At 36.1% G+C, this 14715-nt stretch overlaps 1 protein-coding gene across 1 annotated transcript in view; it reads left to right on the top strand.

Annotated features, from left to right (window-relative positions):
- Nucleotides 1-10718, top strand: part of LOC104127995 (sodium channel protein type 1 subunit alpha) — a 67921-nt gene extending 57203 nt beyond the window's left edge. The window contains exons 22-26 of the mRNA XM_035896188.1: nucleotides 6259-6312; nucleotides 6649-6786; nucleotides 8456-8560; nucleotides 8936-9206; nucleotides 9550-10718. Of these exons, the coding sequence (XP_035752081.1) occupies nucleotides 6259-6312; nucleotides 6649-6786; nucleotides 8456-8560; nucleotides 8936-9206; nucleotides 9550-10718 (1737 nt within the window). The remainder of the gene's footprint in view (nucleotides 1-6258; nucleotides 6313-6648; nucleotides 6787-8455; nucleotides 8561-8935; nucleotides 9207-9549) is intronic.
- The last annotated feature ends 3997 nt before the right edge of the window (nucleotides 10719-14715 follow it).

The raw sequence follows: 14715 nt of genomic DNA, 5'->3' as shown, positions 1-14715 counted from the left end.
TCATGCTAATGCTGAATGCTAACCCATGTTGTGTGCATTCAGCAATCTCTATGTTTTTTTGACATTACCGTCTAATTCTGCAGAATCTTAGTTTTCATGTTGATAGTTTTTAATTAAGTTTCTAGCTTTGAGTTGGCAGAGGAAATCTCAGTAATACAAATCATTAGCATCATGCAGTGGTATTGACATGGTCCTGCACAGGGTCTAAAACAATAGTTCTGAGCCTTGTGAACTGCCTCTCCCAGCTAATATAGCTTCTCATCTGTGTGACTGATAATTCTGACAATTTAAATTTCACTATGATTAATTATTTACTTTACTGTCATATCAGGAAAGAGCAGAGAGGGACCAGCAGTATTAAAGAAATAAACTACTGAATACAATTTGATTTTGATAACAAAACTGGATTGTAATAGAAAGACTTCACATATTTCTTTTCTCTGTCTTATTTTTGAAATCCACTGCCCTAGAATACCCCTTAGGGTCAGAGGGGCAGAATGGTTTATTACACGTGTTCAGGAGAACAAGACACCAACAAAACTCTTTTTGCATGGTTTGAACTCTTCTTCCAGTAGTAACCTAGTCTATTCTGGGACAGAGATAACACCAGGTACATTTTTTTCTTGCTTTGTGGCCACAATCACCACCTTCAGCTACTTGCAGTCATACATATTTAAGTGTCCCAGCTATGCATAGCTTATTCCATCTTCTCTTCATTGAAAAGCAACAAATATTTCTTACATGAAGGCTTAGATTCTTAAATTATAGGATTGTTCTGGGAGGCCAATTGGGAGAAGTTTGCCAATTGTTCCCATTGTGTGAGTAGAATGTCAGTGGCAACATCACTCATTTTTTTCTGTATTACTAAAATGCTTGTAGAAGCATGAAGAGATTTTTTTGTTTGGCATACCAGAAAAAAATGAGGCACTTCTGTCATTCCACAAAACAGACACTTGGCCCTGCATCTTTTAGGGTTTGGTAAGTAAGCTGCTAGTAGTGACTTTGCAGTGACGGAATGATAAAGCCCTGGGGCAGAGAAAGAAAAAAATCAGCTTGATTTTCAGCTAATGCTTTAAAATATGCAGAATCTATGCTTTTTCACCTTCAAGAACACAAGGCCACAATTCATAAATGTTTGAGATTCTCACATCACTTTCTCAATCAAAGAAGATATTTATAAGATTATTTTCTATTTGATATACAAAGTATTTTTGATGAGAATCTGGAACAGGATTCTAAAGCCATCATGTTCAAAACATGAGAAGTGAATAGGTATGTCAGAACCCTACCTTTCTCTACTGTTTCTAATCAGTTTGTAGTAATAGTAAAGATAAGTAAATACTAAGAATTAGTTAGAGGTATCCATTAGTATGTTAGAAACAAAGATAAAGATATTGTAACTCGAGTATTTGGCCCCAAATAAAGTATTAAGCCTGAAAAATCAAAATCCAAAATCATGGTTGCAAGTGGATATGCTTTCTGTGAACCCAGCGTGAACACCAATGGCCTTTTTTAACATCTTAATCATTAGTTGAAAAGCCTACTGAAGTCATTTGGTTCTCCACCTTAACAATCTCAGGCACACACTTTTGTTTAGGTTGTGATGGATCTGAGAAAATAACCCCATAGAGGTCAAGGTAATTTTTCTAATAGCAAAGTCAGTGATAATTATTAATGCATGAATTACAGATATGAGGTCCCCTTTTCAGGAGGCTAGAAAGTAACTACAGAAAGCTGCCTCTTAAAACACAGTATTATTTCCATTCTCCGTTTTACTTTCTGACTCGTTCCCATTGAGCCAGTCGAAGAAGAATATCGCAAATCCCTTCAGTTTTCTGAGTCACAGGTAATACAACATAAATCTTTATTTTCTGCATCACTGAGGTTTTCCATCTGGAGTGAATACTACTGGAAGTAGTACCATTTTCATGCCAAAAGATGCAAATGAAAACAAGCCAAAAGAACTCCAGACCCTGACACTGAGGACCTTATTCTGGGAAAGACATAAATGAGTCCCATGAACAATTTTTGGTTTGAATAATCAAAAGCTTTTTCTGATAGTGTATGGGTCTGTTCACTGCAGAAAAATACCCTTTTTCTTAAGAGTAATATAGAAAAGTAATATAGGTATTTCACACAGAAATACTCAGAAATAGTTGGATAATTTCAGAAAGAAACATTCTAGGCTCAAAAAGTAGATTGGAAATGTGTGGCAATGGCTTTTTAAGCAAAAAAAGAACTCTCTGAGAAGCTCTTTCTTGAGTTTCCTTGGCAGTGATGGGGAATGAATTTCTGGAATGAGGGACCTAAGAAAAGAACATGAACTAAATTTTTCATTTGTATATTGTATTTTTTTTCTTTCAGGAGAGGGGTGTGTGTGGAAAACCTTCAGTGTTGATAGCAATGTTATAATTATTTCTGCCCAAAAATACAGGCTAACAGTATGTGCCATTGATACAACCAAGTTTTATACACTTTATTGATCAGAGAGTATTTTCCAAAATTCTTACGTAATTTGGAGTGTAAATATTCATGCCATCAGTCATATAAGTACACATTCTCTCTATAAGTTTTTTCTTCTGTGATTCAGCGTAGCTTTTGTTCGTCTATGTGGATCTGCAAACTTCCTTTTTTCATTTCTTGGTCTGAACTTGTTTGAGTATTTCTCTGTCCCTAAAGAAAAGCATCAAAGCAGAGACAGATCTGCTGGAGAAATTCCTTTCACAATTTTCATGCCTCAGTGAGTGAAGAGGAAGAGATTGGTGTACACAAAGAGATGTGGCATCTGCCCTGATAATTTTATGGCCTTATGCCTTTTTAACTTGCACCTAGGGTTTGGATTCTTTGGTAAGTAAATCTCCCAGAGGCCTGCTTTTATCCTGCTGGGAAGCATATAGCCTGCTTACCAGAATAAAATGTGGCAAACCAATGGGTCTCAAAGCACAATGTTATATTATTCTGCTGCTACTAATATAAATAAGAGAACACATCTTGTTCCATGTAGGGTAAAAAAATTCAGAAGCTGAATTCTAGGGCTATGAGATTAGGATGGCTTCCAAGTTCCAGCAGATTAGTATTTTAAAAGCAACATGCTCTTGCATCTCCAAAAGGGAATGTGAATCTTCCTGGTTGTTATTTCTGGTAAAGAACTGGAGCAGTGAAACTCCAGCATTACTTATAACTTTATTAGAAAAAATCTACGTACTTTTAACAATAGTAAAGTAGATTGGGGGATTTTTGTTTTGTTGGTTTTTCTAAGTACATTTGAATCTGCATTTGAATATATGTCTCTCAAACTTCCTTGGGGAAAAAACATTTGGAAAAGGTGCTGATTTCAGCTACACTGCTGTAATCTTTAAAATCAATGAATTACTCCTGATTTAGCCTCACTGAGAATATACAACATATTTTTATATTTGAATATACAAAAAGGAAACTAAGAATTTGATGTCTTAGTCATATTTCTGTGTTATTTTCTACTCAGTATGCACAAATGCCCAAATAATACCTTATTTCTGTTAAAGAAAATGTGTTGCAGATACATTTAAGCCTAACATAAGCAGGCCAAAACTTCTACTAAATGCAATAGAAAGCACATTGTTTCACTAAATGTGATCTCTTGAACTGAACTTCCAGGTCCATTATTTGCTATTTTCAGGCAACATATTTAAAAATTACAAGTTCTCCTACTGAAAAGATGCTTCTGCTTTGGGAATTAAGAATCTCTTTTCTCACAGAAATGGTTGTATTCGCTGATTCCTACTGATTTTCAGAAGGGATTTAGAATAAAACAAACAATATGGTGAGGGAGCATATTTTATTGTTAAAATGACTTAATTTTATTTAGGGTTTGGGATTGAATTTTTCTTAATTTCTTCAATAATGGTAATAACTTATGGTTTTATGAAACTCATTGCGGAAAATACGCATTTTACTTTAGATATTTTGAACTGCAAGATAGTAGTATCTTGTATTTCTATTTTTCCACCCTCACACTCTTTTCAAGTTGCCTTTTTAATAATAATAAGCGTACAACAACTATGTTCTTCAGATCTGTTTGCTTGTGCTAGCTGTAGGTACTGTCTGTTTATAATGGAGTACTTTGCTGGTGATAGTGGAGCTTAATATTTTAAAATTAGTCTATTTTTTCCCATTCACTGTAGTTAGCCTAGGCTACACCAGTAAATCTACATAAAACAATCATTCCACTTTGCCTGGAGGATGATATGCAAGGATCATCATGTGTCTGAATCTGAGGCAACAGCACACACTTTGCAGAAGAGCCACTCCATAATTTGCATCACCTTTCTGATGTAAAAGTATGCCCATTATTTGCATTTAGAGTTTCAGATTGAAATGCTGATTTCAACCTAAGTTATGGCATTCCAAAAAATGCAAATGATATACCACCGTAGAAACAAAAGGAGCTCCTGTAAGACATGAAGTAATCATCCTGCCCTATTTAGACCTTGTAAGACCTCAGCTGAAATGCCGAGTCCAGTTTTGGTTACCACTTCAAGAGATGAACAAGTGGAAGATTGCTCAGAGGAAAATAATGAGAATGATCAGAGTTTTGGAAAACAAGATCTACATGGAAAGCCTGAAGGAACAGTGATCACAGCCTAAAGAAGAAAGGCAGCAACAATCAGCTTGTAAATCAGCTGCACAAAGGATAATTAGTACTCTGTTCTCCAGATATGTAATAGTTATGACAAGTGACAGTCTTAAATGGCAACAGAAGGATATAGGTATTAGGAAGCAATAAAGACAAGTGCTAGAATAAATATTTGTTATGAGGTTGTGGAGTGTCCATCAGTAAAAGTATTTGAGAACAAATTAAACATATACTAGGAATTACATAAATAAAGCTGATTTTACCTGTCCTAATCCCTGTCAGTCCAAATAATCCACAAGGATTTTAAATTCTACAGCTGAGACTTCTACTTGTTCCAGATCTATTGTTGATTTATCAGTCCTCTGGTACTACACTTTGATTTCACCATCGTACTGTAAATTACCTGAACTTCATATTTTCTGTGTTGGCCCCAAGATGTGAAAGTTGTTGCATACTGGATTTGCATCTCAGGATAATCATGGCTTTTTTTTTTAGTATCCCACCGTTTCAAAAACGTAATGGACCTCTTTTCCTTGAAGTAAATAATTCCTTCTCATTTTAAGTTCACTTCAGGATGATGCCAGCTGCTTTATATGCTGCATAAGCAAAGCCTTTTTGAAACCTCCACTAGAAATGAAGCCTCAGGATGATGGAGATACAGCAATAACCATGGATGAAGGGTGTTCCATTCACGACTTGTTTCTGTGACTGGTTTCTGTGCCAAGGAATGTGAAGGAACCAGTGATCTGCAGCCTTGTTTAGCAAAATTATAATAGGGATTAAATGACAGAGAACTATCTCACTTTCTTTTATTCTGGGCACAACTGGATTAAAACCTGAGTGATTTCTACTTGGAGATGTTGTCTAGTCAAAAGAGAACTAATTGCTACAACAGAGGAAATTACTTTCTGTTTTGAGCACTCACATTAAGCAATCTACACCTCATCGTCAAATATAAAAATGTACAGATTTTGGGCAGAGGAAATATCTACAAAAGTTCACTAAATGTTGTCATCTATGAGGCATATTAAATCTTCGAGGCACATAAAACACATCCTCTTCTTACCAGTTTATCTCAGAACATATCTGAGGGATCTAGCCTCTGTAAAACACAATACAGTATCTTTAAAATGAAAATAAAATTACCAAATCAGGTAAAGTCTTTCAAAGTAGAGAAAAATAAAAATTCTGATTGATAGGAAAATACCTTTTCTGAGCTGATCACATTTTTGGTTCCCTTTGTTTGCCACCTTTCTGACTGATTAGAGAGGGAGGGACACGCATCAGTCTTCATTGGTGGCAACTCAGTCACATAAAGGCTACTTCTCAGCTATACATAGCCTTTGCAGTTGACATGATTTGATGAGCATTTAGTACACTAAAATGATACTGCATTCTATCACTTGTGATAATTAATTAGAAATAAGTTAATTATGCCTACTGCTTCAAATGTTCATATAGAAACAAGATAGGGGGATACACCACAGTGTGTCTGATGAGCAGCTGTGAAGAGAGCCAAGAGACAAAATTATCTAGAAATCTCGTGTTACGCTAATTATTCCTGGTGCTGTATTCAGTTGCTGGAAATAATTATATGAATTGCCTTCAAGCTCTATGCTTAAACAGGTGTGTACTGTTTACAGGCTACATTTAAAGGCTGGATGGATATTATGTACGCAGCTATTGACTCAAGAGATGTAAGTACTGCAAATATTTTAAATTCTCTTTTTTTCTTGAGGTCTGCCTATCAACAGGTGTATATTTATAGATCTTGCAAAAGCAATTAATATCCATACAATAGAACAAAACTAAATTAACTAATATAGGATTCTGCTGTAACAGATTGTGGAAAACTGAATGCAAACTGCCAGATGCTGTCAGTAATAGAAGGAACAGAAAAAATACATTGATATAAGTGACAGGAGTATTGTCCAAACACAAAATATTAAGGACATTTTGCCCAAGGTTGCTGCTTGTTCAGCTGAAAATTTCACATGAAATCTTAGGAATGATATTTCACATTTTTTTCTTAGGTATTACAGCAACCCAAGTATGAAGACAACCTGTACATGTATTTGTATTTTGTCATCTTTATAATTTTTGGGTCTTTTTTTACCCTGAACCTGTTCATTGGTGTCATTATTGATAACTTCAATCAGCAAAAAAAGAAGATAAGTATTGTTTCATTTCTCTTCTAAATATATTCTAAAATACTCCATTTTTGCAGGTGCATGACATATGCAATGTACACTCAAGGTCTGTTCAAAATTGAAAAAACTGAATTATATTAGGATATAAAATCTTACCAAGACACAGTATGCATTAACATCATAAGATTTTACATTGTACTGAATGGCCTGGACCCTTCTGTTTTCATTCAATGTCCAATTTAGTCTTCCTCAAGTAATTTGATTTTCCGTGCCTAAACTTCATGAAATCTCCTTACCTGCTCAAACCCCTGAATTATGCCTCTACATTAAAGCACTCATAATTTCAATTTTTTTCTTCTTGATTGTAGTGATTCTATCAGCACACAAAAAAATAGTTACCTGGTTATGAAAAGCAAAGCATTATTTCATCACACTACTACAGATGCTGCTTTAATGATCCCAAGCATTCAAGTTCTAGTTTGTGGTACTGAATGACCTGAAACTATATAGAACAGGAGTGGTTTGGAACTATCTCAGGGCCTTTTGTTATTGTTTCATAGTGCAGACATAGATAATCTGGTATAGACGGTCTGAATATCAGATGCTCATCTTTAAAATTATTTTCTATTAATAGATTAGGTAATGAAAGCTAAAGGACAAAAGCAGCTATGATTTACTAGTTTAATTTTACCTTACTGGACTTCAAAACTTTCTTTGGGTTTATGTTACTAATGAGAGGTGCTGAGTAAGATTTTTGGAAGCTGTACATGCTAGAGGCCCAGAGGTATATGGTTAGGGAGCCTGTCCAGTGTGTGGTGCATGCATTCCCATGTCTTCAAGCTTCCCAAATACTCATCCACAAAAGGGCTGTATCCAGTTCTATGTGTTTATAGATGTTCTTGGAATTAGATATCTGCAAGTATCTTTTATCCAGGAAAAATTTACTTCAAAGAGTATGTGGAGTCCGATGGGTTTTCGTTCAAGCTGTCTCTACAAGTTACTATAGGCAGTGGATTTTGGTTAAGTTGCCATTGAAGACCCATAATTCGCTCTGTACCTTCACTGTCAGACTCCAAAGGCCAGTTCTGGCTTTTGCTAATCAGAACTTCATTGAAAATGGAAGCTAATCAAGATAAAAGACTTAAAAGAGAGCATTTCACTGTTAACAGTATCAAGAGTGCTTCAATCTTCAGCTCAGTTTCTCGAAAGCCTGATAATCCATCTTCTCAAAAACCTTGAAGACTTTGAGTCCCAATGCTAATGTTGTGACACCTAAAGCACTAACACATTCATGTACTGAAAACCTGACTTTGTCTGCTTCCTTTGTTTCACTAAAATCACAGTTCCAAAGTGACAGTGCTGAGCAGCCCAGACTATTTGAGCCTATCTCAGATGCTGTTTATTGTATGTCTTTGTATAAAAGGAAAGAGGTACTGAAAAGGATTTCTTGGAGTTCAAGGAAAATAACCATAGAAAAATGCTGCATTACTGGTTTTTTGTGGATGTCCAGACAACTTCTGGACTAAATGCTAAGATTGCAGACAGCTACGTTTGATAGCGAAGAGATTTTTCCAAATTCAGTCTTCTTGATTTTCATGGCATAAATAAATAAATCACATTTCTCTTTAAGAGTTTATTTCAACACTGTATATAAATGTGATTATAACCAGTTTTGATTTCATGCTTTTACTTTGGAGGTCAAGACATATTTATGACAGAAGAGCAGAAGAAATACTACAATGCAATGAAAAAGCTGGGATCCAAAAAACCACAAAAACCTATACCAAGACCAGGGGTAAAATTATTTATATACATCAGACCAATAGCTATTTACAAACAGCTCAGTTTTTATTGATATAGAGAGAGCAGAAATATGCCCATGTGAAAATTATCATTACCTAGTGTATCAGTCAGACAAAATGGAAAATGAAAACACAGTAAAAAAAATATTTTTCCCTTGCAACCATTTTATGTATGAATATACAAACAAAGGAGGCTGAACTCAGCTGTTGTAGCCACTTTAATTTGACTACTCTGCTTGAGATCACTAGTTACATTTCTGTTAAAGTCTCATAGGCCTTACTGCATGTATTTTTTGACTTTCTTCTAACAGGAAAAGAAAAACAATTACAGTTTATATTGGCTGTTTCTTTTTTTCTTTTCTCCTCAGAACAAATTCCAAGGCATGGTCTTTGATTTTGTGACACAGCAAGTATTTGACATCAGCATCATGATTCTTATTTGTCTTAACATGGTTACCATGATGGTAGAAACTGATGACCAGAGTAAAGAAATGGAAAATATTTTATACTGGATAAACCTGGTGTTCATTGTCCTTTTCACTGGAGAATGTGTCCTGAAATTAATTTCACTTCGCCATTACTATTTCACTATAGGCTGGAACATTTTTGATTTTGTAGTTGTCATTCTCTCAATAGTAGGTAAGTCTTGTTTATTAAACTAAAAAGAAGGTAAAATGATTATAAGGTGAACTTTTACTTGAATAGAGCTCTATGGTTGGCTTTTGCCAGTGCAAGGTTTACAATTAAGTCATGCAGCTTTTCATTTTATATCATAATCTACCTAATTCAACCATCAAAACTGTTATAACAATTCAACATATATTGCACCTGCAAATATTAAGTGGTATAACAGAAATTATGCAAGTGGAATCTGGAGTATCTTTGATTGCTACATAGAACCACTAACTTTTGTATATTTCTACTATGATACAAAGATTCAAGTGGTAATGTACCTTGCTTTTATTTTTTTTTCCTGTTTTAGGTATGTTTTTAGCCGAGATGATTGAAAAGTATTTTGTATCCCCCACACTATTCAGAGTCATCCGACTTGCCAGAATCGGTCGAATCCTGCGTCTCATTAAAGGCGCTAAGGGAATCCGCACTCTGCTTTTTGCTTTGATGATGTCTCTTCCTGCTTTGTTCAACATTGGTCTGCTGCTGTTCCTCGTCATGTTTATCTATGCAATATTTGGCATGTCCAGCTTTGCCTACGTTAAGAGGGAAGCCGGTATAGATGACATGTTCAACTTTGAAACGTTTGGCAACAGCATGATCTGCCTATTTCAAATTACCACCTCTGCTGGCTGGGATGGTTTGCTAGCCCCGATTCTTAACAGTGGGGAGCCAGACTGTGACCCCCATAAAGATCACCCGGGGAGCTCTGTGAAGGGCGACTGGGGCAACCCTTCTGTTGGGATTTTCTTCTTTGTCAGCTACATTATCATATCCTTTCTGGTAGTGGTGAACATGTACATAGCTGTGATTCTGGAGAACTTTGGTGTTGCTACTGAAGAAAGTGCTGAACCCTTGAGTGAGGATGACTTTGAGATGTTCTATGAAGTCTGGGAGAAGTTTGATCCTGATGCAACACAATTCATGGAATTTGAGAAATTGTCTGATTTTGCAGCAGCACTTGATCCTCCTCTTCATCTACCCAAGCCAAACAAAGTCCAGCTTATTGCAATGGATCTGCCCATGGTAAGCGGTGACAGAATTCACTGCCTTGACATCTTGTTTGCTTTCACAAAGCGTGTTTTGGGGGAAAGTGGGGAGATGGATGCCCTCCGAATACAGATGGAAGATCGGTTTATGGCATCCAATCCTTCAAAAGCTTCCTATGAACCAATTACAACCACATTAAAACGAAAACAGGAGGAAGTATCTGCTGTCATTATCCAACGGGCTTATAGACGTCACCTTTTAAAACGAACAGTAAAACAAGCTTCTTTTATCTATAACAAAAACAAAACCGAAGGAGGGGCTGGTCAGGGAATGAAAGATGAAATCCTTATTGACAAGTTAAATGAAAACTCATTTACAGAGAAAACTGATATAACCGCATCAACAGCAGTTTGTCCACCTTCTTATGATCGTGTAACAAGGCCAGTCAAAGAAAAGCATGAAAAGGAAGATAAAGATGTTCAAAAATAAAAACAAATAGCAAGTAAAATCATCTATGTGCAAAACAGTTCATAGTCTGTAAGAATCATGTGTTTGTGTCAACAGGACTCCTGCTGGAGGTCTATGCCAAACTGACAATTTTTACAAATATACTGTACATTAAAGGTCAGTGCCTATTAAAAGACAGTGACTGTGACTGTGATATGGGAAAACAACCTTGACAGGAGGTTACTGTTCTCACTACCAGCTGACACTGCTGAAGAGGAGAGAAAAAATGGCTACTCAGACTGTAGGGACCAGTTAAAGGGGTGCAAACCAAGTATTTGTGTGTTTAGCATAAAACAATACGGTAACTGTATCCACTGTTTGCATTTCAACTGCCACATACGTCGTATTTTTACAAAATCTGTGTTGGTGGATTCATCTTATTTTTATTCATATGTTGTTTATTATATGTGACTATTTTTGTAAATGGGGCTTCTGTTGGGGAAGGGGATGAAGTACACCTTTACAGGTACAAGGGCCAGGTGTTCTATTATACAACTAATATACACACAGAAACGATTTGCATGAAGGCATGCTGCACTTATAGATCATGCATGAAAATAACATTAAGTCACAAAGAACAACAGATTTTTTTAGCGCAGTGTTTCTGGAAAGGAATATCAGATTTTGAGGTGCTTAATTAATGTAGCCATGTTGTATCACATCCAAACAAGTCTTGGTATGCCTGTAAAGTCCCCTATAACTCACAAGAACAGTAGAGACAGATTATTTTTTGCACACACCATTACGTTTCAAAAAGTGCAAACTTCTTTCTAGGTCTGGAGTCACAGATTTTGTCTTTGTCAAATGTCTTTCTGCATAGAACTACTAAACGAATCTGCCTCAGCCCTCCAAATTGATCAAAAACAGCCCTTTATAAAGTTGTTCTGCTTTATCCTGCAGTATTGTTTAGCCATCTTCAGCTCTCGGTAAGGTTGACGTTGTTGTACATGTTAATGAAAAGCCCTCTGCGATGTAAATAGTAATTTTTAACCTGTGGTGCATGTTTGAGCAAACAGATAATGACCTAAGCACATTTATTGCATCAAATATGTACCACAATAAGTGTAGTGTGCAAGCGTTCAACAGGTAAAATTACGTATTATCTACCATTATAGATAGTATGGATGCTATCGATGCATGTTTATATTGCCTGTGCTGCTGTTCCTTTGACTGTCTGGGATTCTTAAATATGGGAAGCCATACATCAGAGCTAAATGAAATAAACTACTCAATGAGACCTCATTCCTCCATACCATTAAGCAATATTTTGCAGCTATTTAGGAGCTTATTTGCTTTACGTTTTTGAATTTTCAGTGAAAAGCATATAGTGTATATCGAAACTGTACAGACATGTTGAAAACTACTAAACCTGTTGAAAATAATGTTAGAATTTTATAAGCAAATATAAATACTGTAAAAATCATTTTATTTTCTTTTTCAGCATTATGTACATAAAACAAGAACTGAATTTTATCTTCAGGTTGATGTCACACCATTTTCGTTACTTTCTGTCCATAGCTCTTTTTCACAGAAGAACTCCAGAGAAAAGATATGACTGAAAGAATGGATAGCTGTAGGTTCTTATTGTTTACAATTTTTGCAAACATGTCAATACTTTCTGCGAAATAAGTTCATAATTTGCTTCTAAAAATCTAAGGGGTTTTTGCAGTTGAGAAATGGTGTAAAGTTCAAATTGAATGTCTAAGCAGTGCCTGCATCATAAGTTTTCATCTACAACCTTTCTTTCACAGAATCCTTAATCTTTTCTCATTTACTCACAGATACTTTTTTTGATTCATACTGCACTAGAGCAGTTCTAAATGTTATCTTGGGTCCAGATATTTTTTCACAAAGAGAAAGTAGCAAAATTGTATAATCCAACACATCAGGACATTTTATGTTTCTTACACAGGAAAATTAAATATAGATTACTTTTATTAAAGTTATTGACTAATACTGTATTCGTGAACTGCATGCAGGAAAATGCTACTCTTACCCTAACTGATGCTAAAGAACATTATTAAAGCGCCAAAATAATAAAGATTACATTTTTTTATTGTATGTTCCTTTTGTCTTTATTGTCTGACATTAATATAAAAAAGGTATGCTTCTAAAACCACAGAAAGAGAGGATACTGGAAACCTTTACAGCCAGCTGTATTGTTCTTCCACGTAAGCAAACCCTCGGGACTTGCTTGCTAGTCACGGACTAGGAATTTCTAATTCAATGCATGTTATACTCTGAGCAGGATGAGTCTGCACGTATTAATAGTACAGCCCTGAGTAACTTCATGAGTTCATGCAGCAGCTCCATGCGGTGGGGTACTCAACCATCACATACCAGAGCTGTCCTGAGTGTGTCCCAGGAGGCTCAGGAATGAGAGCTGAGCGTTCATGAGTTTACAAAGAGAAAGCTAGGACTGAAAATAGTACTAGATACATGACATTCCCCAACTTGGATTATGAGAACCAGTTTATTCTTGCTAGTTACTGTTCACAAATAGGCTATAGAACATCTCATATTCAAGTGCATTTCTGAAAAAGGTGAATCGGCATCGGAGTGAATAACCATTGGTCTTTTCCCCAGGGATTTTTAAGAATGTCTCTGGAAGCACCACATTCCTAAAAGCTATCGTTTGTGGATACTGACACGGAAAATGCAAATGAAGCTGGGAAGCGGGCCTGTCAGTTATTCTTTATCAATTGCTTCAGTGAATTTCTGAAAGTGTTCATTTTATATGCTTACATAATTTTATATTGCATTCCCCTACAACTTACAGTGAAAACACTTATTGAGCTTAGTACAAATATTGAGCTTAGTACAAAACCAGTTCATGAGTAATTGTATTCCATATGCTTGCTCAGTTGCTAGTGCAGAAATAAAATTTCATTTTCTTCCCTGAAAGTCATTGCAAATCTTTTGAGGAAGGAAAATGCTTCTCCTTCAAATTGTTCTGAAATGCATTATGAAAAAAAAAAAAAAAAGTCTAAATCTTTCATAGAAAAGTGTAAGTATCAAAGTGAAAAGACAAGTATTTTCAGATTAATATGTAGGCAAAGTATGTCTCAAAATATTACCTTAAAAAGTATGTATATTATCCACAAACTGACAGGAATAATAGACTACTTGAAAAATAAGGTAGTATATTGAACAATATTTCTTAATATTCTATACACAGCTTTTTAAACTTTGCTTTTCTCAAGGAAATAGTTTTAAGATAAATGAGAACTATGCCACTGTCACTGCAGATCCCAGGTCATGGCCATGCAAAAATACTTGTTTCTCATATCTAATTTAGGATTCCAGTGTTACAGAAGACGAAATGTTACTTCAGAACAAGTAGCGCATCACTTAAAACATAACAGGAAATTTTGCGGATCATCTCAGCCAACAAGGAAAACCAAATATGTTTACCTGCCACTTCTTTGGCACCTTGCTGAGGCTGGGCACGAGGCGTGCAGTGGCGTAGTGCCACGCGTGGGGAGTTTGTTAGGAAAGCTTACCCCGAGTGCTCGCCACTAGAAGAATTGGCTTCGCCTACTACTTCAGTGCAAGACGGGGTCGCCTCCTTGTACAAAATGGCATTATTGACGGTTTTCCTGTTGGACGGACAGCCCGACGGTTCTAGAGGCAGCTGTTTGTTTCTGGTGTCTAGAAACGATGACTGAGGATGCTTTCACCTGCAGGGGAAAACCTGGCTTTTACTACTCTTTGCAACGCTGTAATTCCCTAGGAGGAAAGCAACTGGGAGAAGAAAAGAAAAAAAGAGAGAGAGAGAGAACTTTCTGTATTTGATTTTGCGCCATTGCCATTTCATTTCTACAGAGAAACTTCACATAACCTGAAGAGCTCGGTATTGAGATACAGTATGAAACATATGGAGTGTGGGCCACACAGTCGTTTCTCCAGCCAAAAAAAAGCAAGAAAATAAACAAATTCTCAAAGCTTTCCATTCAGGATTCAGGCAGTGACCGACAGG

Source organism: Egretta garzetta, unplaced genomic scaffold (genome assembly GCF_000687185.1).
Source record: "Egretta garzetta isolate BGI_Z169 unplaced genomic scaffold, ASM68718v1 scaffold16, whole genome shotgun sequence".
NCBI lineage: Eukaryota > Metazoa > Chordata > Aves > Pelecaniformes > Ardeidae > Egretta > Egretta garzetta.
This window is presented reverse-complemented; position numbering and strand designations above follow the sequence as displayed.